Source organism: Apaloderma vittatum, unplaced genomic scaffold (genome assembly GCF_000703405.1).
Source record: "Apaloderma vittatum isolate BGI_N311 unplaced genomic scaffold, ASM70340v1 scaffold3507, whole genome shotgun sequence".
In the NCBI taxonomy this organism is placed as follows: domain Eukaryota; kingdom Metazoa; phylum Chordata; class Aves; order Trogoniformes; family Trogonidae; genus Apaloderma; species Apaloderma vittatum.
This window is the reverse complement of record NW_009725530.1, coordinates 40,187-58,865: the sequence shown is the minus strand read 5'-3', so window position 1 is coordinate 58,865 and position 18,679 is coordinate 40,187. Positions and strand designations below refer to the sequence as shown.

Sequence of the window (18,679 nt, the reverse complement as noted above, 5' to 3'; positions counted from 1 at the left end):
AATTCCTACCAACAGAGCTTTCTCTCTACACCTCAATTTGCAGTTTGGGTTTTTTTGAAGCATTTACTAGAGTAAATGTGTAGCTTTTTCTCTCGATGCATAAGTTTTTTTCAGTGCTTCTCATTCCAGTCAATGGCAGTGTACCTGCTGCACAGTCAGGCCGGGGCTTGGCTGGCTTAGTTTGTCTCGCACTTTCATTGATCCCTCAGTTACTCCTTTAGTATGCCTGTTCTTTGTATGTGAAATCAGTATATGCAGTTGTGCTGTTTTATCTAAATAAGGTTTTTGCTATATCATAAAGCAGCTTTTTTGAAATGCTGCTGTTTGTTTGTTGCATTGTTTAACATAAGAATGTATGTACAGGTCTAAAAATTACTTTTTGTGAAGATAGCCAATTTATTCTGACATGGATGAGCTGATATTGGTATATTAATGTGACTTGTGTTGCTGCTTATTATTTAAAATTTATAGTAGAGTGATTCAGAGATCCCCAGATGAACTTGGGGGAATTGTGCAGGGTGTGGTGCCTAATATAAATAAAGATACAATTTGTCCTGAAGACTTTGCGATCGAAGACCTGGCACAATTTCATCTTTTCTTCAAGTCTCCAATTACAAATGTCCCCAGTGAGACTAGCTCTTGGCGGTGTTTCCCATTTCTCGCTTACAAGTTGCGGAGGGCGTTGGGCTGCGGGTCTGTACGAGCAGTGCGTGGCGGTGGTCTTCAACGGGGTCTACACTGAGCTCTCGCTGGCGGTCAAGGTCAGGATTTGATGTGAAGAGGAGGAACTCCAGGGGTTTGGGCTATAAAAAGGTTTGGCTGCATGCTGCTGCACACGAGATGGGTGGCCCATGTAACCATTCGTAACATCCAGCAGTTGCCTCGTGTCGATCATCGGGGTTGCCCACCGTCACAGCCTCCGACCCTCCAGCAAAACCCAGGAGGCAGCTGCTTTGGCCGTGACATTTCCGAGGATAATCAAACTGCCATAAATCAAGAAGGCTTTATAAGAGTTTTCCCTGCTATCTAATGTCACACGTTGTCCCAGTGACCGAGGAGGGCTCTTGCAGATTGTGGGGGGGAAAGCCTTTGTTATTCCAAATGGTGCTTTCCAGGTTGGTGTAAACCACTGGGATTTAAAAAAAAATTATTATTTGTGTAGCAAACTTGGTGGTTCTACTTCATAACTCTGTGTAGATCTGCATAAAGAGTGATTTTTTTTTTTTCCTCCCTGCATCTGTGCGGTTCGGAGGCAGCCCAAGAGAACAGTCACCAGAGGAAGTTGGAGGCTTCTCATTGCAAGAGGAAGGGAGTTGCGAAAGGCGAAAGGTTTTGTCTGCAATCAACTTTTCCAGTTACGTGTTTTTTCTCACAGATAATTTCTTAGTTTAAATTGTAGGGGAACCTAGGTTTCATCCTTTTCAAAGCACTTAAGGAGATTTTTCAGCCATTGCTTGTCTATGCGTGGGGGTTATGTGTTTGCGTACTTTCACAGCTTAATGAGGATAAGTACTAACAGAACGTAATCTTCTAATTTAGCTCTCTGTTGTCTACTGACTCGTGAAATATTTTTAGGTAACTTAGCCACAAGTGATTATGTAGATAAGCAGAGATAAGTCTTTTATTAAAAAAAAAAAAGAACCAAAGCTTTTTATTGTTAAAATATTTTGGAAAATACTAACTAGCTTTTTCATTACCAGATATCTCTTCTCTCGGAAACTAGAGGCACTCAAAATACTGTCTCTTTTTTTCTTCTTTTTTTCTTTTTCTTCTTTTTCTTTTCCCCTCCTTCTTCCTCACTTGTAACCTATCACTTTGTAGCATGAATAGGAGCAGGGTTGTGAGAACCCCAAGTTGAAGCTGCTTGGGTACTGCAACATTTGGATTATATCTCAATCTTTAAAACTGAAAGCCAGAAACAGTTATTCTTGTTGAATACTGATATTTATGTCTTCATTTCTCATTTTATAGTAACACTGAAATGCACATATGGAGTTAAAGCTCCCTGACATTATTTTGAGGGGTTCCCTGACTTAACCAAGGTCAAACGCAAATAATCTGACTTTTGCTCTGCAGGCATGGTTTACTTGTATCCCTTATTGATACTAATTCTGTAGGATATCAGTTAGTGTCAGGAATGGATAAATACAGGATAGAAGTTCCCAGTAAGTGCTGAGATCACTGATGGGTTCCTTGAAATATGTAAATACTTGCTAGTAGTATTTATTGCCTTTGTTTCGGGCATCCAAATAGGTTTGATGTGGGTGGGTAAATGCTGCCATCTGTAAAAGAGGGGTAATAAAACAGGGTCAGTGAGAGCCAAAGTCTCTGCCCATCTGGGAGAGCCCATCAGGGCCATGCTGAGCCTTGAGCTCTCAATATCCTTCTTGGAAGTGGCTAAATCTGGATGTGTAGTTTATTCTTCATAGTCTAAGCGTCGAGACGGCATCGGGAAAGAGCCAGTGCTTTTATCTTCATTTGGATTTGCCGAAAGAATCCACCTCCAAAGAAGACTTGGTTCAATTCTTGCAGGTCGAGCAATCCTGCTGCCTGGGAGGTGGCTGAGGGTGGTCACGAGCAAACGCTGTGCCCGAGCAGCAGAGCTGCTGCCGGCGCTGGGCTGGCTCGTCTGCCAGAGCTCTTCTACATTCACATCCTTCTCCTTTGCCAAAGCCCGAAATGCTGTAAGGGAATAGAGCTTCGGAAAGCTTGCAGCTTGAAAATCTGCAGTGGTTTGTGCTGCTCTGGTCCTTAGCAAATCATCTGGAGCAGTGGAGCTGGGAGGAGGCTTTCGGTGAGCAGCAGGTGAATTTTTACCCTGGAGCAAAGTGGACTTGAGCAGAAAAATGTTAAGCAGGCGAAGTAACTTCTTTTCTATTGTTTCTTGGATCATCTGTGCTTTGTGTGAGAAAGCTTTTTGCATATGCCATAGGGAGAGGTTTTCTTTTCTCTGGCAGCTCCTGTACATCTCCTTAGGTTTCTGCTACATTTCTTCCCAGACAGCGGTCTTGCCTTTGGGTAGAAGCAGGGTATTTAAGCTTGGTGTTCAGCTCTTTTTGAGTTCAGCTCTTTTTGAGTGATTTTATAACCTGTGCATGAAATTTTAATTTAATGCTGCTACAGAAAGTCAGCTTAAACCAGGAGAACCTACATTCTCTTCATAGAGCTCATTTTTACTGTGCTTTTTCGTGAACTTCAGTATAACATGGAAGATGAAAGAAAGAGGAAAAGTGGGTGTGAGGTAGGAGTGACATACTTTTCAAGTCTATTGAGTACAGAAACTATTTACAGATTAAAAAAATCATTTATTAGCTGTTTAGCATTTTTACTCAATTTAAGGAGGTGATTTTTAAAATTACCTTTGAAATAGTCCCTGTCCATGGACTCCGCATCATTACATAGGGCCAGTCACTCTGCATACCCAGGCAGAGGTGACAACTATCAGCACTCCAAAGTGCGGCTTAATGTTCTTTCAAAATGTATACACACATTTACGTATGTAAATAAAAACTTACACTTGAGCAAAATATAACTCATCTTTAAAACTATTTCTGCCAAATTGCAGTGAACCAATTAGTTATAAAAATAACAAATAAATAAAGGAGGAAATGTAACTACTGAACAGAAAATTTTGTTTTAAAGAAACAAGTTAAGAGAGAAAAAACAAACAAGCCTTTTATCTTTTATCTGTGCGTAACTGACCTCCTTCTCTTAAAGAAGGGATTTTGTGACACAAAAAACTCTCTTTAAAGTTACAAGTTAATAGTTCTTATTTGCTTGTATCATACTGTTATAGATAACAGCTTGGCTATAGATAACTGCTGTGGCAAACTGTGTCCAGCAGTAAAAGAGGATTTATAGTGAATAATTAACATTTTGGTGCTTTCTCATGTTTCTCATAGTGCCTTCACCCCCTTCCTGATGCGATGCAGGAGTATCCATGTGCATTGTTTCACCAACAAACTCTGCGTTCCTCCTCTGTTACTTCTTTGTGACTAATTTGCTTGTGTGACTGGGTTTGTTCTGACGTGAATGTTTTGTGTTAAGGACAGTACAATCTCAAAATGTTTGTCTGCACAACCTTAGCAATTTGCTAGTAAAACAAGAAAACACCATTTTATGAAGTGAAGCAAGGAAGCCCCAATGCTGCTGCCTGCTCAATACAGTGATGGAAAAGAGCCCAGATACGGCCTTTCCACAGCACAGGAGGTTCAATGCTGGGCAAAACGGACCTTGGATCTGAACTCTAGAGGCTGTCCTTTTGAGACCAGTTTTGTCTTTTATCATTATGTCACCCAGGAAAGGGTAACTGGGTAATTCACTCATGGAGTTACTCTCTATCATTAAAAACTGTCACATAGCAGTGAAGGAATACCCAAAAGTGCATGAATAAAGTGGTTTGGGTCTAGAGACTTAAGCATACCCATTCGTCAGTGAGACTTAACACATGCAAATATCATTTATGGCCATGTGGTGGAGCATATTGGATACATCAGACCATCATTCTTGGCTTGCGGGGTTTTTTTTCTCCCCGCTGCTTGTGTGGCAAAACGTTGGCAGGCTGGCCTGCAAATGTGAAGGCGCCGGCTGCACCTGCTACAGGCTGGGTGTGTTACATGGAGCCTTCCTTACCAGAGAAAAAATGTCACACCTTTAGTTAAAGGTAAAGGTATCGCCCTCATTTTCGGGGTGGCTGTCAGTAACCAGCTACGTTAGCTCACTTTTTTCACAGTGAAGAGTTCAGTTGGCTCAGTGCCAATTTAGACTTAGCAAAGTGCAAGTGCCACATCTTGATTATTTATGTTGCCTTTAATATTGCTCCATTTAATTGGGAAAAAGTAATGCTTTAGATTTAACACAGAAACAAGGTTCAAATATGCTCAAGTTCTTAATTCCTAGGAAAAATATATACTGCCGCCACATAGTCTCTTTAATGTGGTGTCTGAAAGGAGATGATGATGATTTTATTAGCTTAGTCTGTTTAAAAGCAGGATGACTTAAATGAAATATGCAAGGCTGGATTAGAATATTTGATTTGTAACCAGTTTGGGCTGATGTATGACAAACTGTGGCTGCATTGCTACTAGGAGAAGTGGTATTAGGCACCCTTGTGTCATCACCGTCTGTTTCAAAATCAAACATTTGTGTGGATGTGCAGTTAACTGGCTAGGCAAACTGATACAGCTGAAAATAAATCCATTTGTTTTAAAAAGCAAAGTTAAAAAAAAAAAAGCCAACTCAAAAAACCCAAATAAAACAAACCGCCAAAAACCCGAGCTACCCATTCCACCATCTGACCTTAAAAACATCTGCTGGTAGGATTCTGAAGAGTTGACACAGAGGGAAAGGTTGAAGGCTGGGAAGGATGGGAGAAGGTGTGACTACTTTTTTTTTTTTTTTTTAAGCAAATGCTGACTTATGCTGATTTAAAGGTGTACTTTGACTTGGGTGCTAGTGTATAGAATCATTGTATATTGGTAAAATCAGTTAATGTAACTTTGAACAAATGCTATCCTATCTAGTGTAGCAGAAGCATTTTCAGTTCCTCGAATTGCATTTGAAAATGCTAACGTCTGAACATACATCTTACTTATCTTACAAGTGTGTAAGCTGAGATTGATAAATGAAACCCAAACCTGTTGTACCATTAAAAAAATCAAAAGAAAAAAACCCCACAAAACACAAACAAACAGAAAATCTATGAATGCATTATCAGATATTTATGTATTTGATGTTCTGGTGAGGAGAATTAAAAACATTAATTTAGTTTTGAGGTGTTTATCCAAATAATATTTTTGCCTAGAACAGATTCAATTACTCAGTTATATATCATTACTAAAATTTATAGGAGAGCAGGCGAACAGTTGACTTTATAATGCCAGAAGACTGTGATGGTGACCCTCTTCTCTGTCAGTATTCTCCTACATATTTTCCTGTGCCTCTTAACCGTTCCTTGATATTCCTTAAGAATATTTCTTTCTGCCAGCTTACTTTGTGTAGCGGACAGTGTTGGCTAAAGCCGAGGCTTTGATGCAGACTGGAACCTGCCTGTTCCGTGGGGAGGCTGGAACTGAGATCAAGAGACACCCAGCGTGCTTCCAACAAGTCTCCTGGCACACAAGATAGTGGAGGTGGGGAAGAAAGAGCAGACTGTTCCTTAAAAACAAGCAGGCGAGGAATAGCAAGAGCTGAATAACACAATGTGCTCCTTAAAAAAGAAGTGCTCAGATGCAATGTAGTCTAGCTCGAGTGCTCAGACCTGAAATCGGTCGTGCCTGCTAAGGATGCGGCGTGCCCGCTGCTGCTGGGTTGCGGCGCCGGAAACTCTCAGGCAGATGGATTGTACTGCATAGAGAAAATGGGGATGTCTGAAACCAGCCATAAAAAATCAGCATAAAAGGTAGGCTGACAATTCGTTGCTAGGTGATCTAATGATTTAATTGTTTTTCTGTCGCTCTGTCTTTCTCTCATGGTGTTTATTTTTACATACACATTCTGTACGTTATGAAAGATTCAAATACATAAAAATGGTACTTTCTGGGGTGGTTTTGGCAAGATAAATTTTCCTCGCATTTGGTCTCTCACTTTTTTTCCCCCCTTCATTACTCTTTGTTTTTCTGACCTCATTATTATTTTTGAGATGCTTTTGTGATTTGACACTGAAAACAGTTATTCCAACAAAAGCAGCACAGCATGTTACTCAGGCGTTACAAAGTATCAGATGGGGATGCTCAGGACTTAATGTTGTATTTTAAAATCAGCTATTCCAAGTTCCTGGACTAAATGTGAAGCTCTAGTTAAATAAAACTTACTTTTAAGTAGAGAGATGCGCAGCCTCCTAACAGAGGTGGAATGTTCTACTTTCTCTCTATAGCCCAGTTATGGGTATAAGATAGAGAAGAGAATATGGAGACCAAACCCCTGAGCTGTATAAGGCATCAAAGCAGAGGAGGACACGACCTGTTTTCTTCTGTAGCACTATCAGAGTAGAGTTCAGCATGAACCAGGAGGGCATTACTGGACAGTTAGATTAACAAGCTACCCTGCAGCAAGAGCTTCTGAGCCTCTTTCACAGCTCCCTGAAAGTATTTTCAGCAGAGATGGGGGTTCTGTGTGAGGAAAACACCTGCTGACTTGCTCTTCTTAAGTTTCTTTTGCCCCTAGTTGAAGGAGTTGAACCGTAGGTGGGAGAACTGTATACTTCTATATACTTTGAATCCTTTTTTGGAATGACAACATATATGTGCTAGACCTGGGCTAAGATTTGTGTCTCAGCTGAGCAAGAGTGATGGCTCTCACCAGGACAAAATCAGATCTGGTGTAGCTTTGATTTCTCTGTGTATATTTGTGCTTTCTGACCAGTCTAGGTGTAGGGTCTTGTTGTTATAGGGACATATGGTCTCTCATTTCTACCCGTGCCTCAGTCTCTCAGGTGGTATAGCATGCAGAAGAAACATTAGCTAGTAGTGCTGAGGAAAATGGTAGCTCACTCACTTCCTGTAATTCATGAACATCATTGGAAGAGGTGGAAGCCAAAAGTAGCCTTGCAGCAGAGCTGATTTTTCTTCTAAGCGCAAAAGAATCTCACCCAGAAAACGGGCAGGAGAGAAAGAGAATCCTCTATCACAACTGATAGATTTTGAGATCTGGTTTTTCTGCAAATACTTCTATGTCATTGCCAGTCCTGTGCTGAGAAGAGGCTATGGATTTTTAGATCACCAAGAGCTAAGCACATTTTTAACAAATGTCCTCTTTTTTTTTAAAAAAAAATCAGTTCAAGATGCAAATAAATAATAGAAGAATGGCTTATTTGTTTGAAAATTTTCCAACTGAACAGTAGGGGTTATATGAGAGTCAGCCTGGGTCCAACAGAGCAGGCATTGAACCAGACCTAATAAGAACTGGACCCAATACTCATATTATGTTCAGTAACGGAAGGGGTTTTTGTAGTACAAGGACTTTAATGTTGTAATCTTAGTGGCTAGAGGTAATAAACCAGTCTGAAAGGAAAGTAGGAAAAATTAAGTCCAAAGCAATTAGAAAAATCTCTTTTGTGGATTTTAGGTATTGCCAGCCACATCTGTGTCTTTTTACAGATGAATGGGCTTTTCTGTCACTGTAAGAATGAATTGTAAAGTAACGGACTTGAACTAATTATGCCCTGCAAACCTACAATAATAACAATAAAAGTTTTTTGAAGTTCAGACATGCGTGTAGTTAGTCCAACCAACCAAGTGGATCAGCAGTAGAGCAGGTTTGCCACTTGGGATTAGCAGGATTCAGGAACATTTTAGGAAAAACAGTTGGTTAAGAGAAGTCCTGGGAAGAAGTAACTGAAGCGCAGGAGTCACAGCTGGTCACTGATTCAAGCAAGATTCTCACCATCTGCATTTCTAGACTGTTTTTGATTCCCAGCAGATGCTGGCAGGTGTCTGTTCTGGCTCAGAAGGAGGTATTTACCCTGGTGCAGAGCAGTGTAGGCTGAGAGGTCTTGTCTCAAGCTCTTCATACCTTGTGGCATTTGGAGAGTGAGCTCATGGTCTTGTATCTTCTCATGATGCTTTTTTCTTTCACTTAAACCCCACCATTTCTGGGGAGAGGGGAGATGAGACATAATACGTGGTTACATTAATAAGGGTATATCTTCTAAGCTGAACAGAGGGAAGCCAAGCTGTGATCATATCCCTCAGTGCTATCCCAAGAGGTTTATTCTTCTGCTTCAGTGCTTTTCAGCTGAAAGAGACAATAGTTCATCCTTTAGAAAAGCTTAAGCTCCTTTTATACTTCTAGTAGATATTTCTCAGGTCCTTACCTCCACGAAGCAAACCCCTTTCCTTTTCCCCAGCATCCCCAGTTGATCACACGTAGCAGGCTTCCTGGTGGTCAGACAGCACCCAAGCAGCAGATGTAAAACTCTCACCAGTATGGTTCCAGAGCCTCTGTGATGAAGCCATGAGAGTTCATGGAGCTCATCTCCAGCATGGAAATTGTATGTCCCAGAATGTGGTACATTTATCCAGCGTGCTAGGAACAGCCTGGAAGCTCTCTGTGTGCAGCTGGATAATGTTGCACCACAGATCATGTTTTCCCCTTGAAAAATAAAATAAAAAAGTTTAAAAACCCAGAAAAAGCTACAACCTGTAACGATTGTTTATTAGAAGGGCTTTAGTTGTGTTTCATCTTAATCCAAATTTTTATCATAATCTCTAATATACAAGAAAGTTGTAGACGTGGTTTTCTTGTACATTACCTGCTAATGCTTTCCCTGCTCAGTAGATGGTATCCGTCTTGTTCTGTGTCTGGGGTTTCCTCTCTGGTAGCAGGGCTGCAGTGCCCTGGCATTGCATCCTCGCGCTCTCCCTCGCAGCGTGCCAGCAAAGCCGTTTGGGCGTCAGTGTGGGAAACTGGCTACAAACCAATTTGCCTCCTCCTGCCAGCCTTGTTCGTGGCGTGGCTGCACAGCACAAGGACCAGAGGCTTGTCACAGGCAGGAGGAGGACTTGGTTTGCTGAAAACTGCTTTTAACATGGATCTCCCTGAATGTTTCATCTGGAAAATGTGCAAGGTTATAGTTGGAGGAGTGCAAACGTTCCACATCAGGTCACTGTTCCCAGAATACCCCACTGACCCAAATGAGAGGTGGATGAACTGGGCCATTGAGCGAAGGACGCTTTAAACGACCGATGCCATAATGTCAAACCACGACGTTTAATACTGCTCGACAGCTCTCGTTCCTTCATGTTTGGCTTTTTTGTCTCTGAAGCTGTGAATTATTTACATACCAAATACATTTGCATGCAAATATGTCTATATTAAATATATTATGGAATGTAGATATTTGCATGTTGAAGTGCATTTTCATAATACACTATCTCTTCCTATAAATCTTGCTTCTCTTTGTACCTCAAACCTGAGAAAATGTCCCTCTTCAGTAGCCGTTTGAGGAGTGGTGTTTGCAAGTGTGCTTTCGAGACTGATTCTTCATATGAAAATTTAGGTGTCTGCTTTTTTGCTTTTGATCCAGTTCTGTTTGTGTTTACAAATGCTTATCACATTTTTTTAATGAGGCTTTTAAGGGTAGCTTTCTACTGAAACATGAAAGGATTTTTGATTGGTTTTCTCCTAATGGAATGAGCTTCAGTGAGAATCTTTGCATATGGTTGCACACAAAAGGGGAAAAGCTAAAACTCGGTGATTTGCTATGGACACAGTCCTGTGCAACCCAATGTAGGACCTTTTCTGCACTTCCCTTGGTGTCTCTCGAGTGTCTCCTGAACATCAGCTGGCACCCTGTGGAGATGTCCTGGCAGTTTTTGAGCAGCCTGGTGTCTCGTCTTTAAGCTGGGCTTATGAGATGCTTCAGGAATGCTCTAATTGAAGAATGTCTACGTACGAGTTGGGAGATGAACTCTGAGCGCGTGTTGAACAGAGATGCCCGTCTTCTGGACGTGTTTGATTGCACGTGTGAGAAAGGAGAGCTGTATAGAAACCTTGGAGGGGAGCAATGAGTGCAATGCCTTAAAATACGTTATGTTCATTTCCGATTTTTAGTTGCATGCTGTTAGGTTTTTTTTAATTTGAACTTGAATAGAGATGGTTATGCAGTATCAGAGAACTCATTAATGGTTTTTGAACAGTTTTCTAGTGTTTTTCCTTGGTTGTCTGATTATGATAATCATTCACTTCTCCTTTCGTTTTAGATGTTCTGCAGAGACAAAAAAGAACAACATTATTTGTGTCCAGATTTGGAAGTGATCATAGAATCATAGAATCATAGAATGGCATAGGCTGGAAGGGACCTTAGAGATGTTCAGTGCTCTGCTTTTAATGGTTAATCATTCTTCACTCTTTTTTCTCTGTTTCAGGTGAAGCCTACCATCTGCAGTGTTGAAGCATGAGTACTGATGCCAGTCAGGTGGTGATCACTACTCCTCCCTCAGCCACGATGCCTCACAAGGAGCGGTACTTTGATCGCATCAATGAGAATGACCCAGAGTATATTCGGGAGAGAAACATGTCTCCTGATCTGAGACAGGATTTCAATATGATGGAGCAACGGAAGAGAGTCACTCAGATACTGCAGAGCCCTGTGAGTGGGATTAAGGGGGGGATGAGAATGAGAGAGTGTTATTTTCTGAGATTCACGATTAACTTTTTGAGACTTAAAAAAGAAACCTACGTCACGGCTAGCTAGAATAGTTCTGGACCTTCTTCTAAGAAGAATCGTTAAACAGATTATCCAGCATTTTGTTTGCATAGCATTTTGTCTGTGAACAAGCAGCCTTTATTGTGTTGTTTCTTCTCCTGATGCTTTTATATTCTTATGCTTCATTGCAGTATTACAAAAAGATCTGGCTGGCTGCAGGGTACTTAATTAAAACTTAGGAGCAGGGAAGAGAGTGAAAGAGTCACTGGTCAAATAGGAACAAATTAGGGCATTACATGGTGTTCTGCTTTCTGCGTTTGAATATTAACCTATCGTTTGCATCAGGAATGCTTTAGTTAACATTTTTAATTGGGTTAAGTTTGTTTAAAAACTAGACTAAGTATTCTTTTCATGTCCATGGCGGGGATCACACCTGTACTTGGCCATATTCAAAACCCACCTGGATGCAGATGATCTCTAGAGGTCCCTTCCAACTCCGAGGATTCTGTGATTCTGTGATATTAGCGCTCGTTCACTGGTTGTGTCAGATCAATACATGTGTAGGGTACATACAAAACTTAAGTCTATTGAACCACTCTCATATTAATTTTAATTTTTATTTTAATACATGCATTGTTTGCATTTAACTTGATTAATACATTGGAAAGTAATACTCTTGCCTTAAGTATTTTGAAGCTGTAGGGAGTAAGGACTGTGTGAGGGTATAAGCCTTTGGGGGTCTTGGGGAGTAATGTGAGCAATGAGGATAACGGGACTGGAAAGGAGTTAAGCAGTTTTACAGATCCTTCTCTCTTCAGTTCCTCTGTAAATTGGGGTGCTTCTTCTGTAATTTTTTTTTAAGCTTTTCCGTATGTAATGAGATTGCAAACAGCTGTTAGTAATCACCCTATTCTAGTCATCCATGAATAACAGGATTGTTTGCTAAAGTGTTGTCGTGGAGTGCCTCTTGGATCTGTGTATTTCTCTGAGTATAATGTGAACCTGTTGACTAAGGAATTTATTACTTTCAAGTCAATTTGTGTAAGCTCGGTTTTGCAGCCAAGCTCTTTTATAAAGAAAATACTCTGAGGAGGTATTGCATAATGCTTTAATCATGATAATTTTATGTTAAACACTTGATTGTAAAATGTGATCAGAGTCTGCTCTTGCCTCTTAAAATATTCACATTATGAGTAGCCAGGACTCACAGCAAAGACTAGATATTTATCCTAACAGATAAAAACAAGTTGCAGAGATCTCGTTTGGGTTTCTATGTGTGTTTTTTGTCCTTTCGAAGGCAATGTTGAATCTGATGTGTATGACTATTTCCTTAACGTTTTGGGGGACCTTTTGCCAAGTCTGCCAAATGTAGTAAACATCCCTTTGCCACAGCCTCTGTGGGTTGGTTTGTTGTTTTTTTTTAATAGATACAGTGTCAGCATGCAGATTTTAGGAAGAGGGATGAAGAGGGGCAACCCCTGAATCTAGGTAACTTTTAACAGAAGGTTGGAGGACAAAGAGCCGCTGGGCTGCTGTTAGTGTTCTGCTGCAAGAGAACCTGAGCCCAGCACTTTTTGGGAAGTGCCTGTTTGTGGTTTGCAAGTTTCTGGTGTGTAAGGGACTGGTCGTCCCAATAAGCCAGGGGCTGGCTGCGTGCTCAGCTCTTGGCATCTGCCAGGGAGAAAGGGGAACCTGGGAGCTGAGTGTGCGAAGAGGAGGTGTCTGAGCTACCAGTTCACCTCAACTACCTCCTTTTATTGTCTCTTCTCTTGATATAGAAAGTTTAGAGGAATCCTGCTATGATTTCTCATGTGAGGTGACACTGCATTAAAAATACTGTTATTTGTATCTGAATGTCCATCAAGCAAATTTCATAACTGATCTGGGGACAGAAACTGCATTGTTTCTTCCAGGTTTCTGCTGTGATGTGCCGTAGTGTTCTTGAGAGTCAAGACTGAAAAGTATTACCTTGTCTCCTCCTGAATACAGTATTTGTCACAAAAGGGCCAGAGAGCTTTTTTCCTGTTACCGGTCTGCATAACACAGGTTCAGAATTGAACTGATGAGTATTGTGCATAATAATTTTGTTCTGTAGCTGCAAAATTATATTGCATTAGAAGTTTGCATAGAGCTTTATTGCTTCTCTGGTTTATTCCAGTCAACAAGGAGGAAATAGTTTGAAGGTGTTTGTAAGAGCAGGAAGAGAGGTTACCAGACACATTTTAAAGAAGAGCTTACTCACTGGTAAATCTTCACCCAGTCTTAGACAGATGAATTCATATCTTCACCCAGTCTTGATATATGCAGTCAGATCAAAGAAATAGTCATTGACTCATCCTCTGGAAAGTATTGGTGAATATGAGGTGTATGTAGCAAGGATAAGGCCTTTCTTAAGAACACACAAGCGTGTATGGACTTGAGGTGAGCTTGTCTGAACGTGTACATTTTCCGAGCAAAGAGTTATGGTGTAAACATAAAGGGTTAATCACTGTCATACGCTAGAAGGCTTAGGTGCAGATTTAATCTGTTTTATTAACATGCTTTTTTCTTTCTTTCAAGTAGGAAAATCTAAATCCTTTAGCAAGAAAATAAATTAGAGAACGTATTTCAGGGACCACAGTATGTTTTGTGCCGTGCGTGGTGTCGTAAGGGCTACAGCCCTGACCAGACAGCTTCAGACATCAAACTGCTGCGTCTCTCTGATGTGCTGCTTCATGCACATATTGATGTGCGATCTGACTACTCCTCTCTGATGTGCAATGCCCTTTTCCTAAATTAAATAATTTAAAAGCTACTGAAAAGCTTTTCCCATTACCTCTGCTAATGTCTTAGAGCCTGTTCATAATAAGTCTTAAACAAATTATATGAGTTTTATGACCGCTGCTCACAAAGAATATTCTGATGTTATCAAATGAATTCTCAGCCGTGTTTGCTTAGTGCTGCATGTAAGCTGGGAGCGTTTGATGGCCTGGAGAATCTGATAGGATCCACGTTTGTTGTTCTGTGCCTGTTAGAAGGGTGGAAAGAAATTAAGATCAGTGGATCTGAGCAGCTTAGTAGCATTGAGGAGTTGTTGAATCTTTAAGATAAAAGTAATTTAAATTTATTTCAGTAACATCTGCAAGTTCAGAAGGTTCAGCCACTGCGTTGTTATTTTCAAAAGTACTACATTTATGCAGTGGACTAATTTTATTGCTTTTCATCAGGTCTGAGATACTTGACCTATAGTATATCCAAAATTTGAAAAGATGGTTTTGTTGGTTTTTTGTTTGTTTGGTTGGGTTTTTTTAATTTCCAGCTTAACTCTGAAATTTAAAACAAAGAGTAAACACTTGCTGTATCATCAAAACCCTTATTTCGGTTATGGTATACATATCCTCCTAGCTTTCGTTTCCTTCTGGTATTTCTCTGGTGCCCTCACCATGGCAACCAGAAGCTTCAAATACACTTGGATGCGAGGGGGGAAAAAAAACAAACCAAAACCAGTGGTTGTGCAGTTATGGCACGTGAAGACTGATGAGGAGTCAGTGAAACAGTTTCTGAACCAGCAGAAAAGCTGGCTACAGGCTTTAGGTGACAGGACTCTGTGTGTAACCTGAGAGGAAATTAGGATCACTGCTCCGGGGGCATTAAGGAGTTCTTAACACCCACTTCCTTATCGCTGTGTTGGAAGAAAAGCTACAGGTGAGAGTGGAAATGGCAGAGAAGGCATTTGTATACGCAAGACATACTGTTGTATGAGATATATTTAATTATTTTTACTGATGTAAAAAAAGGTTGGACTAGTCAAATTTGTGTATAAAGTGATGAGTTGAGCAGCTGAAATATGTAAACATAAAAATGCACAGTTGCTGGAATTCAAATGCCCGGTTTGTGTTTTGAATTTACCAGCCAAAGTTTTGTGTGCCTTGTCGAGGCCTGTTGAATGTGCACTTGCTATTTTTTCATATGAAACACACAGTTATTTGGAGCTTGTTTGGCTTTGAGTAGTTTGGGATGATTCTGGTCTGATGCTGCCACCACATGAGGGCCCTGGGTCAGACCTAGCCATCCAAATTACTAAATGAAGATTTTTTTATTATTACTATTTTAATACTGAAGTTTAAAATGTACTTCTCTCCTGTGCCTCTCTTCCTTCCTGCCTTGTACATACACACACACCCCTGCCTCCCACAGCAGCTGGTCTTGCCCAAAAACGTGGAGCGAAGCAGCCCAGCATAGCAACTCGTGTAGTCAGAGGTCTGCCTTGGCGTGCAGCATGCAGGTAGATTTTTCTCCTCAAAACCAAGCAAACCTACCCACACTTCAATTTTTTTTTCTGGCTATATTCTTTTCAAACCATCAGGGCAGAGATGAAGGATGGTTTGATTTATTTTTTCCCCGAGATTTTGCAATTATCTAGCTTACTTTCTTTTGTATCAAGTTAACTACAGTGTTTTTGCAACATTGCTCCCTTTTTGGGGTGGTATATTTTCTTAAAATACCGAAGTCTTTTCAGTCCCTCGCATGTTTCAGCTTCGGCTGCTCTTGCCCTACAAATTCAAATGTATTTCAACTCTTTCAGAAGCATCACCCTGTGGCTGGGAAAGGCTCACAGCCTTGTACATCCCCCAGTGACCTCTTCCCTGAGCAGGGCTCCCACATTGCTTCTTCCTCCTCTGGCTTCGGTCTTCTCGGACATCTTCCTGACTCCCTGCTGGGGTGTCATGGCCCTCCCCTCATGGCAGTAGCTTATTTAATCACGTGCTTTTGTCATACAACCTGTGTAGCATTTTGTTCACCGGGGGAGCTGAGATCAACTTGTCATTGACGATGTGCTGCAAATTCTCCCATATGGATCCTCCCTGAAGCCACGACAACCTGCCGCTGCGCCCAGGGCAGGCCAGGGGACCGGGCAAGTGGAAGTCAAGGCCATCCACTACATCTGTACAAGAAACTAAGATATCCCATTGCCTGACTTGTGTTTCTATAGCAGTGCTGGTGCATGGTCAATTCATACCCGTGTCCTGCACCACAAGAACAATTGTGAGTTTTTCCCATGCTTCCTTACATTAAAAAATAGTTAACTTTCACTCATCGTTTATTTCCATATTGCTTTTTCCCTTTTAGTTTGAACCATGATGTTCATCAGATATAAATGCCAACAGCTTCCTAATCAATTATTTTTTTTTCCCCATTCATATTTCTAATCTTCTTGCTGTTTGCTAACTGCTTGGGTTTGGGGTTGTGTTGTCTGCAGATCCTGTTGTACTTCTAGCACCATGTTCTTTAGATTATTCAAGTCATTAAGCAATCAGATCCATCCTCCTTTGTCTGTTAACTTTCCTATGTTCCTTATTAATTATAAATAACACTCTGTTCTCAATTATTTCCGTAGGTAAGTGATGAGATATAAAATGCATTGTAACAAAATCCACCATTTTTCTTTCATTCACTAGTCTTGGAAATTCTATTCAATAAAGGCATCAAATTGGTGTGGTGAGAGTAGGAGGAGGGGTTTCCATTGTGGTAGGAGTAATAAATAACGTTTAAAAGGACTTACTTAGCTGTATTCATTTTTAAGAGTTTGGTGGAGTGGTTTTTTGGCTGTTAGATAGTCCTTTGGTTTAGTACACACTCTCAACAATGCCTGGAAAATCCTGGAAAGTTATGGCCGATGACTTTCCTTCCTGATTGCAGGACTACGTGCATCCAGAACACCCTGCAAGACCTGTTCCCGTCGTCTGTCCTGGTGTGTCACCACCACACATGCTCCCACCCTCCCTTCACCTGTGCTTACCGAAAAAAAACCAGTAATTATTCTTGGAAATGTCTCTAGGACCCCTACCATGCTGAAATTCGATTTCTTCTGGCATTTTAAATTTTGGCAGTTATATTCCATCTGGCAAGATGCGTGGCGTATCTTTACTCCACAAGAAAACACAAGGGAGGGACTCAGACCCCCCCTTTCACGGCAGCGGTTCTGCAAGCTGGGGCTTTGGGAGCTGCGTGTGCTGAGGACAGGCTTTGCAAAGGAGTTCAGTGCTTCAGCTTTTGCTGTAATCATAGGGTATCTCCAGGCTGCTTATCACAGGAGTGAGCATGCCGCTTCAGCTCGTGAAGGGAAGCTGGTGTGTACCGGGTTAGAGGAGCTAACCCAGAAAAACCGGCACAGGCTGAGCTCTGTCTGTACAGGACCAGCCTGATGTTGATTTAGTCGCTGAGTCCAGCCCAAATACCCACGCACATCACTGCTAGTGAAGAGATTATTATAACTTTACCTAATTCCCCATATTTATTACTGAGCCTATTGCTTTCTAGCTTAACACAGAACACCCCTTCCCTCCCCCTATTTTTTTTTTTTCATGGCATTAACAAACACTTTTTGTGACTCTTATCTTCTCACCGCCAGCCTTAACTCAGTGGCGGTTTTTTTGTGGCCGACTCCACCCTATAGGGCACCGGTTGTTTGTATCTGAACTCCAGTCTTGAACCAGCCTGTTACGAAGCCGTTCAGGCTGTTTCAGCGAAGGTCTTCCTCTCCGCAGTCGGCTGCCTTCACAGCACAGCAGTTAAAATTAACGTCTCTTCACACTTGAGAACAAAGTACCAGTTAAGTTTTGAAACTTTTCTTCAATGGTGGTGGCTTGGCTTAGAGACTCTGCGTGGGCGCATTTGCGTGTAGATAAGTTGAATTTGACCCTTTTCAGAAAGGGCTTTCAGATATACGATCTCTGAGCAAAAATGGGCAAAAGTGAAGATGCGTGGAAGGGGTTTCTTACATTATTTTGCAGCTTTTAGGCAAACAGCGGTGGTGATATTAAATGAAGGCACCTCGCTTACCTTTTCTAGCTACTTTCCTGTGTAGACTGACCTATTGAACCATTTGGACCTTACTGTAGTTCTGGTGGGAGTACATGCTTTCTCCTCTTAAAGGTTTACAATGGCATGGAGTATTTGTAAATGGCTTGTAGACCCTTGTTTTCTCTATTTATGGGGAATTTTTTTTATTATTATTTTATTTCTGCTCCTTTTGAGTGGATAAGGACCACGTGGAGAAATCAATGGTTAACAGACAAGCATAGAAAGACAGTCAAAATCTGCATATTTTGTAACATTCTCAGAGGGCTGTCTACCCAGATGAAGAAATTAACACTAAAATTTTCTATCACTGTTATTATTCAGTGCCATATATAGATGTGTATACATGTAAAATAGGTTATTCTAACAAGTTGGTTGTTCTAGTTTTTCTGCTTATGTTGACTGAAAAATATCAGTTGTCAACTGGTACATGCAAATGTTGCTTTGATTTTTAAAAGCCCCAGTTTACACTGTCAGCTCACCCTTAGACTGTCCTTCTGAGAGAAAATGGAAGTGAATGAGTCAGAACTGAGGCTTATAACTTCACTCTTCGGTTTCAGAGAGCCCTTGCAGGTCTAAGCTGGATGGGTTTTGCATCTAAACTGCTTGAGTTTATGATGTGCATTTGCAAGATGATTGCAAATACTTCTGGAGAAGTAATTTTATTATATTAGAAAGACCTTGACCTAATCA

General features: G+C 41.0%; 1 protein-coding gene across 1 annotated transcript in view; it reads left to right on the top strand.

The window, feature by feature from the left end:
* The first annotated feature begins 6,146 nt into the window (after positions 1-6,146).
* The window catches only part of ADD3 (adducin 3 (gamma)), a 31,337-nt gene continuing 18,804 nt past the window's right edge, over positions 6,147-18,679 (top strand). Inside the window, exons 1-2 of the mRNA XM_009872924.1 lie at positions 6,147-6,400; positions 10,866-11,089. Of these exons, the coding sequence (XP_009871226.1) occupies positions 10,895-11,089 (195 nt within the window). The 5' untranslated portion in view covers positions 6,147-6,400; positions 10,866-10,894. The remainder of the gene's footprint in view (positions 6,401-10,865; positions 11,090-18,679) is intronic.